Genomic DNA, 8,954 nt, shown 5'->3' with positions numbered 1-8,954 from the left:
ATTTATACTTGTAAAACTGAGTCAGTGAGTGCGACAATAAAGATGATTCTCATTCATGACACTAGTCGGCGCCAAAGGTTCTTACTAGGAACATAAACCTTCTCCATGGTGACAGCCACAGGAAGAAGACCGCCCCTTCCGGTCACATGGTCTTTGTTGTACAGTTGTGTTTCCAGTCAGTTGGCGCGGGACGGGTTTGAGCCTTGAGCAGCAGACAGAGAGGAGCTGAGCGACACAGAAACGGCTGTATTTAGTTCTCTCGTCTATCTTATTTATTTTAAACTGTGATCATCTTCTTCATTCGAGCATGTCTCAACACCGATACAGACGGCGAGAAGATGTACAACACGACACCAACAAGCAGGAGTACAGGTGAGAGAGAAGCTTACCTTTGCATTGCTTTTACATTTCAACTGCAAGTGCAATATACTATATACAAATGGAACCAAATGCACGTACGGGTCAGTTGGATTCCATTTGTACGCTCTCAGAGTTACAAACAGACCTTGTGAGGGTTTTCATTTGTAGTTGGAAATCAACTTCAGTTCAAACTACTCGTATTTCCCATTTATGCAGTGGTTTACAGATTCTCATGTCAAAATGTAAACTGCTAAAATCAACTGCATAATCAAACTACAGTGCAGTCTCATTGGAATTAAACGACTATCTGAATGTTACTTTGATTTAAAAAAAGAGACTCATTTCCCGCGCCAACACAAAAGTAAAAAGTGTATAAAAGTGTAGCATAATCTGGCGCCACTCTTCTCCCGCGAAACGATCGAACCCAGTTCAGTTGGCTGACAGTCGTACATTGTAATCCAATTAAAAATCCAAATGTACGTTCACGGAGTCTCCTTTGATCTCGTTGAGCCATTTGTTAATTGTTGGACAAAATATTTGCCCCCAAAACCAGCATTTAGCCCAATTACCCGGCAAACCTGGCTAGTCTGAATGAAAACAGTGCTGCTGCTGCTGCTACGCCAGCATTGGTGACCTATCGAATTTTGTAATTTATGATTTAGATAGTAAGCGGGGATTGGGGAATTAAGGTTTGTTTCAGTGTGGTTTTCCATTTTGTAATTACTAATAGGTTGTTTTCCAAACCAGTAATTTAAGATTCTTAACCTTTAAAATAAACCATGGAGGACCTTCTGGTCGCAGAATTCGCAGGGTCACTTATTTGGGTGTAACAGCAGCTTTACATACAAAATGCTGACTAATCAACGTTAGCTTGTTGGATTGTTGTGGCTTTTTATTAGTTACGTCACTTTTGCATACACGAGGTTAACATTACATACATTACATAAACCTTAACGTTCTGTCCCTGAAATTACATGACTGACTGAATCCTCTGTTAGCCGGTTAGCTTAGCAAAAGGGAAAGGGAAGCTACTGTGTTGGTTAGCTTTGTTGCTACGAGGATAAACTTGCTCTTTCCTTGGTTAACGAGGCACTGTTTTTAATTGAATTGCGGTTTAATTTGTACCCTCTCTGAGTTAACAAATTAATGTTTAAAAATAAACATGGAGTTGGCAATGTTGGTCATTGAAAACGGACAGGTTTGTTTATACACACTTTGAACGTGTTCTTGTCCTAATGACAAGTGATATTTCTTTAATTACATTTTTAATATAATCTTCATTAATACATAGTGTGACTATTAAGCGGTACTAAAATGTAAAACTGTCCTACTCCCATGGATTGAAGTTGTCAGTTCCCACAACTGATTTCAGTATTTGTTTTATGGGTGAAACTAGCAGTATTGTAAATAGTTTTTTCCAGAATCATCTACCATAAAACCCCAAAGGTCCCCTCTGATGAGATTTCATAAATGCTTGAAGCCTCAATCTAGAACAGGATTTTAGAATGGCAATAATGCCTAAACATAATTCCACTTTGTTGTGATTGTGCTGATTGCACACTTGTATCATGAGTATTGTGACTGGCACAGTCATCATCATTGCCATCTAGTGGCTGTAAATCATAGCACATATCACACCCCTATCCAACCCTTGATGCTGAGTGCCAAGCAGTGAAGCATTGGGCCCCATGTTTAGAGTCTTATCATAGATATAAATAAATACCTAGACTAAGAAGATGCCTCATTGGCCACTGCAGATCATTGGCGCCATGATGACGCTGCGTCACTGCCACTCTAGTGACGATTGGCCAATCACAGCGCGTCTTTTCCGGGACTTTCAATTCAATCCATAGGAGCTTTATTGCCATGAGAAAACAAACGTTTACATTGCCTCTGATTGACCTAACAAACTTCCCCTTATGTGACGCACGCTTAAGCTTGGCAAGCTTCCGCGTGCGTCACAGAATCTTGCCGCCTCTCGAGAGATACAGACGCTCCAGAGCTGAAGGAGGCGTCTAGCCGTCTACCTTTCTATGTCTCCGTTTGGTATGACCCGGCCGGGGAATGAACCCCGACCTCCAAAGTCCCGGGGCGAACACTCTAACCATGAGGCCACTGTCCTGAGCTGTCTCTCGATCCCTCCATAAACCCGATTCCTCCATAAAGATCATGTGTTCTCCCTCTCTCTCCTCTCTGTATGTGTGTGTGTAGGACCAACGGTCCGTCGCGGTGGTCCAACTGTAGGAAGAGGGGTGTTGACGGCAGCCTGAGGTCTGATGACGCAACCTCCCACAGCCCAGATGAGAAGCAGCACCACAGAGACAACAGAGACCGAGACCACCACAGAGACCAAGACCACCACAGAGACCAATACTACCAGTCTGACAACAGACATGCCAAGTAAGTAGCACTGCAACAGTCGACATCAAAAGGTAGGGGTGTGTTTAATAGCTCTCTCTATTCTGATTGCCATAGCTTGTTTGTTCAGCAACATGATTCATGAATCTCCATGTCGCTCTCTAGCTCTTTGGGTGACTGGAAAACACAGGTCGGGATACCGAATGTGTCCTATCGGGAGAGAGAACTCAAAACAGCATAAACAAGTGAAATCGGAAGTGATGATGCAAATAAATGAGTTGAGACAATTGGAACTCTTAACACTATAAATGGGTACTGTACTCTACTGTACTCTCCTGATTTGGTGGAACATTTTCAACCCTGATCTGAAAATGTATTTGCCGTTTATCAAAGAGCTGGAGCGACAGAAAGCTAGGCTGGGTCTTCAGTTGTGGTTTGGTTTATGAACATTGGTGCCTGATCTTCCGTTGCAGAAAGGCCAAAAGAGGATGCTTAGTGGTCAGCCATGATGCGCCCACACCAAGGTTATTATTATAGTTTTGACATTTTCCATTCGCTTGCTACTTATCGCATCGCGTTGTGAGCCAAGCTAGAAGATCTGCTATTTGTTGTATTAATTAACAAGACCTTGTGACTTGAGTACTAAAAAACTACATTGGCTGTTGGCTCCATTGTAACGTAGGTCATTTTTAACCCCTTTTCCTTGAAAAGTAACGGTTTCCACCCTGGCGACAACGTCGGCATATCTTCTTAACTTCTTAACTCCTTCCTTTCCCTGCAGTTTCACCACTCCAGAGAGCGAAGGGCCCGCGTCTCGCCGGGACAGACGCAGAGAGGCGGACAGAGAGGCGGACGGGGACGGAGAGACGGACACTGTGGACAGAGACTGGGCCAGTCAGGTGGAGAGCACCGAGCTAAAGAGGGACGCTCAGCGGTAATATATATAAATATTGTTCTATGTACTGTGTTCAAATTCATTCTTTGGCTTTTCTCCTTCTCAATGCTTCAAACCGCTCAAGCCTAGGGCTGTCAACGATTACACATTTAAGTTTTGTTTTGTTTTTTTGCATTGAACATTGCATTTTCTGTTTCTGTTTTCGGCTTCATAATCACAAATTGCACAGGGCAGATAATTTCAATGAAATCACTGACTATTTAACGATGCATTAAAAAATCTGCACGATACGATTTTATTGTGAGCTTTTTTTTTTAATGCCAAAAGTAGCTGATCTTCTTTGGTGATTCTAACGTTGTGTATGTATGTGTGTGTGTGTGTGTGTGTGTGTGTAGTTACAGGAGGAGAATACTGGCTCCAGAGTACACTCAGAGAGAGAGGAAGAACTCTTCTGGAAGGTAAGACATGCATCTAGTCTCACTCATCTGTCTCGGTGACCTCTTCATGAAGCTCTAGGAAAAAACACAGAAGACCCCTTATCTAACTATCTTCCTTCCCGTGTGTGTGTGTGTGTGTGTAGCTCTGACTCCAGGGAGTCCCCTGTCCCCACGGCAGGAGAGATGGAGACAGACGAGGCGGTGTTGTTTCGCAGACAGAAACAGATCAACTACGGCAAGAACACGCTGGCCTACGACCAATACAGCAAGGAGGTGCCCAGGTGAGTCCCTCCCCTTACACACACGCCTGCTCCCACCGGGGTTGAACCGGGCTCAGTTATTTTGGTTTTTTTCCCCCGCCTAATATTGAACCAGTTCAGAGTGTTTCCACTGAAAATGAATTTGTTCAGAACCCTAAAAGTTGGTTTGGAACTGGAACCAAAATATGTCTGCCATTTCCGAGAAAGCAGTACGGTTCCAAGAATCTTCTAGAACGGAGCCAGTTTTAGGGCCACAGTTGTGTGAGAACGAAGCACTAACATTTATTACCCAACCCATTAAGAACTGAGGTCCATTCTGAATCGGTAGTTTCCACACTTTTTTGAGTGGTGCAACCACTCCTATAGACAGCTATGTGTAGCTCTGTCCCTGGCTGTGTCGGAGCACTAACACACAAACACAGACATACACAGGCCAGGGAGGAGGGCTTGTACAGTAAAGTACGTACAGAACATGTACAGTATTGCACCACTCGCATCAGACGGGTCCGATTGTTTCGGATTAAAAATAATTCATAGTGCTGCTTTAAGTTAAAAGTACAATATAAGAAGTTCTTATTATAAAAGGGGAAACTGCATTTAAAAAGATCAATGCAGGGCAAATAGACTGTATCAAAGCGTGCTTAATTGGTTCATGTATGTTTTGTAATAATAATCTATATCTACGTTAGAAAACGAATAAGAAACTTTTTATACCTTTTGTGTCCGGGAGCTACCTCTGTCTCATTAGTTGTAGCTATACATGTAGCAACATAATTTTATTATATTTAAAAAAAATGATTGAATAAGAATAAAAATGCAAATGAATGGAGAAGTTCAAAGCTGATCTCTCTGTTTGTCCCCCAGACACACGCGGGAGCCAGGAGTTCACCCCAAAACCCCCTGATCTCTCTCTCTTTTTGTCCCCCCAGACACACGCGGGAGCCAGGAGTTCACCCCAAAACCCCCAACAAGTTCAAGAAGTACAGCCGGCGGTCCTGGGACCAGCAGATCAAGCTGTGGAAGGTGAAGCTCCATGCCGGCTGGGACCCCGCGCCCCATAAGGACGGACAGGAGAAGGATGGCGAGGAGGAGGACGGGTAAATGACAGGACGGAATCAATCAATTTACAATTTAGGCATTTAGCAGACATGGCTTACATTAAGCAAGAACAAAAAAGCATGGGAATACATCACATAAAAAGCATTTATCATGAAACATGCGTAAGCTAAGAAAGTAACAGTGGAATATCTATATAATGAAACTATACATATATACTATACTATGCTATACATTATGTACTATGATGTGCTATGACTACATACAATGCAATTATGGTGCTGTCTACATAACATGCTATAAGTCTGTATCAAATGCTATCTAAGTCTACAGAAATGCTATCTAAGGGTAAGTGCTAGCATTTCAGATGTGCTGACTGCAAATATTCACTACAGTGCCAAGGCAAAAACACCCCATGGGAGTGGGGGTTACCAAATTATTATACAGTTATTTAACTTTGTAACTAGGCATGTGTATATATATCGTTAATCGATTCAAATTGGTGACGATTTAAATTATGAAGCGTGATGCAAACGGCAGAGGCAGAGCAAGAGTAAGAAAATACAGGACATTGTAAGAGAATAATATTGATTAAAAAAAAACTATAGTTTTCAGTCATTTGCTACTGTACTGTATTGAAAAAAATAATAGAAAAAATACTGGATTTGTGTAAGAATATATATATATATATACACACACACACACATTTTCGGTTATTTGTCTGGAAAATAGCAGAAGTTCATAGCGCGCCACTCGAGCTTGTAGATCTGCTATTTTTCAATAGCTAAAGTTTAACGTAACACTTAAACACCAAAACTACTGATATTGACGTCCGGTGCTCTATATTGGAGGGAGTGAGCGTTTGAATTGTCTGCCTGAACTAGCTCCGCAGGCTCAATAATCATTTCATTTTATTCTTTCTGTTTCCATTAGTGAGCAGCTGGGACTTGAGGACATCATGGACATTGAGGAGGACTCCCAGAATTCGACAGGCTCGTCCAATGGACTTCCAGTGTTGCTGGAGGTGAGTTTCTCACGGTCAATGTTTTTAACTCAAATCTTTGCTTCTGGGTGTCATGAAAAAGTTTGAGAACCACTGACATTGAAACATGAGGTTTTTCACTGATTTAGAAGAATTCGTAGAATCTGGTCTCGGGTCTCAATGGGGGCCTACCTTTTTTGCAGAGCCTGGGTTTCGATGGGCGCTGATGGGAGGTTTGTTTTCCTGTGCCGACTACTACTAGTAGGGTGGTGTTATAGGACTTCACAAAAACTACGCCTCACCCCAGTAAAAATATGGCTAACCCTAACCTGTAAAACAAGCGCCCCCCTCAGCGACCATCGACTCCCAGGCTTTGCAAAAAAAGACTGTCCCGGTCTAGCCCTTTCCACACCGTAAGTGCAAAACGGTTTTGCGCCGCGGACAGAGGAAGCTGTGCGGCGTGGTGTGCGCAGCAGGTTTTTAGACAGCTGGTGGATGGGAATTAAGCTCCACCTCCGCGGACGATTGACGCGGAGGAGAGCGCTTCTGGGAATCTGGCCGTCGCGCAAGTCGTCCGGAAGTGGAGCTTTTTTCCATACACCAAGTGTCTAAAAACCCTGCACGCAGCCGAAAACGTGCACAGGTTTTTTGATAGTGTGGCAGCACAGTATGTGGGCTAACCTCTTCTTCTGTGGTCCTCCAGGATGATGACTACATGGGAACTCCTGTGAAGATGAAGAAGACTGAGCCAGACATGGCATAGCGCCCCCTACTGCCGCTGCTCTTATAGAACCTCTTAAGCCCTAGCACCCCATGTTGTTTTGTTCTGTTATGGCAATTTACGGGTGACTTACTTGTTTGTATAGATTTAATTTCGAAATGTAAGAATGGAATGTTTCATTCATTCCACAGTGTGCATGTGGAGAGAAAAGAATATATTTGTTTTGGTTGCTTTATTTTGTTTTAAGAGTTATTTTGGAAAATGGACGTGCAGTTATAATTAATGTGTTCTATCGGTTGCTTGTTTTTGTTTTAAGAGTTCTTTGGGAATAGATTATATGCTGTTGTAATTTACCTTTTTTTTGTTTGTAAAGTGTTTTGTTAGGCACATTCAGCGATTTTATATTGAGCATTTTTGAAATAATAAAAAAAAGGAACCATAACATTTGTAGATTATGACCAATCATTTTACTTTCGTGACTTGTGCCCTTTTGTGTGACTACGTTTGGCTGACGCTGGTAGATTTAGTTGTCGAGCAGAAACCTTTTATCTAATCTCCCCATATTGTAAATGGTGCATTTAATTTATATAGCGACTTTTATCCACGGTGCTTTACAGAGATTGTGCATTACGTTCACCCATTCACACACCGACGGCAGAGGAAACCATGCAAGGCACCAACCTGCACATCGGGAGTAATTAGGGGTTCAGAGTCTTGCTCAAGGACACTTTGACACTAACTCTGGGGGGGGGGCCCAGGTTCGAACTGTTCACTCTACCCCTGAACCACTGCCACTATACTGTAACTTTGTTTTTATATTTTTATTAATTACTTTAATATACTACAGCGTCGCACGGACAGCAGATCCGCAAGCTTGAAATGCAGGCTTGTAGGATATTGATGAGAACCCCCTTCCCCCCCCCCCCCTCGCTGCCCAGTCTTAACATCAGGTTCTTGAGCTCGGGGGCTCTCAATAATTTGACTGGTGCAGGTCTCCTACTAACCAATAATTTGACCTGGTCGTCAAATTATTGGCTTGAGGACTTGGCCTGTTATAACGCTACTGTGAGGCTGATTTGAAAAGTGGCATTGCTTCTCCAGCCTAGTGGGAATATGCGTGCAGGTTCACTGCACTCGGGCCCTGCGTTCATGATTTGCCACATTTTGTACAAAACGGACCAGACCTGGAAAAGATTGAAAGGCAATCTTAGCCAATCAGTGTAGAATCTGAGAAATCCAACAGACGTTCGTCGTTGGCATCCAGGGAGTGTGTGCAAAGTTTGTCATCAACCAGGTTAACGGTGCCGGAGATTGGCTGGTAACGGACGGACACAAAAACATACTCTCCCCATGCCTTTGGCCTGGTGGAGACAATACGTCTTTATTTAAACATACTCTCCCCATGCCTTTGGCCTGGTGGAGACAATACGTCTTTATGTTGGTGAACTACTCACCGTGCATCTACGTAGGAAAAAGGATAGACTATCGAGGAACCTCACGGTTCCCATCCGGCTGCTCTACCCCTGAGCCACTGCCACCCCTTCATGTTTTTTGACTGTGCAATCGCATTAAGTGTATAGTTCTGTGAGGTGTTCTAATGTCAACTTACACCTATACTGTACATTTACATCAGGTGTGTGCGTGCGTTAAAGTCGTTCATTTTTATTTATTTTATCTAATGTAAGTAACATAATTAAATGTCCAGGAAGGAACAAAGAAAGAAAGGAAAATGTATTTCCTATTTCTGATTCTCATTCTCAAAACATATAGACTGCCTTTTTAATGCACAATAAAAAGTATTCCATAAAAGCCACAAAAGTACCCCAAAAGGCACAAAAGTACCCCATGAATATGCATTCACCAAAAGGCACAAGTACCCCATGCA

At 42.8% G+C, this 8,954-nt stretch overlaps 1 protein-coding gene across 2 annotated transcripts; it reads left to right on the top strand.

Moving 5' to 3' along the window:
* The first annotated feature begins 209 nt into the window (after positions 1–209).
* slbp (stem-loop histone mRNA binding protein) lies at positions 210–7,511 on the top strand. Of its 2 annotated transcripts, XM_080774082.1 has the most exons (9): positions 210–372; positions 2,572–2,760; positions 3,192–3,242; positions 3,500–3,652; positions 4,009–4,071; positions 4,194–4,331; positions 5,240–5,407; positions 6,300–6,390; positions 7,052–7,511. In XM_080774082.1, the coding sequence occupies exons 1-9, from the start codon at positions 308–310 to the stop codon at positions 7,109–7,111; spliced, it is 978 nt and encodes a 325-aa protein (XP_080630208.1). In that variant the 5' UTR covers positions 210–307; the 3' UTR covers positions 7,112–7,511. The 2 variants fall into 2 exon arrangements, with proteins under 2 accessions (XP_080630208.1, XP_080630209.1); XM_080774083.1 differs by lacking the exon at positions 3,192–3,242.
* Positions 7,512–8,954: the final 1,443 nt, after the last annotated feature.

The sequence above is a fragment of the Protomyctophum bolini genome (assembly GCF_963924005.1).
Source record: "Protomyctophum bolini genome assembly, chromosome: 10".
Taxonomy (NCBI): domain Eukaryota; kingdom Metazoa; phylum Chordata; class Actinopteri; order Myctophiformes; family Myctophidae; genus Protomyctophum; species Protomyctophum bolini.
Note: the sequence above shows the minus strand (reverse complement) of the source record. Positions and strands in the feature narration are given on the sequence as shown.

Bases quoted from the DNA above. Each gene is read 5' to 3' on its own strand.
- slbp (XM_080774082.1), top strand. From the start codon at position 308: ATGTCTCAACACCGATACAGACGGCGAGAAGATGTACAACACGACACC. The intron at 3,243-3,499 runs GTTATTATTATA...CTTTCCCTGCAG, and splicing joins CATGATGCGCCCACACCAAG to TTTCACCACTCCAGAGAGCG. The intron at 5,408-6,299 runs GTAAATGACAGG...TGTTTCCATTAG, and splicing joins GATGGCGAGGAGGAGGACGG to TGAGCAGCTGGGACTTGAGG.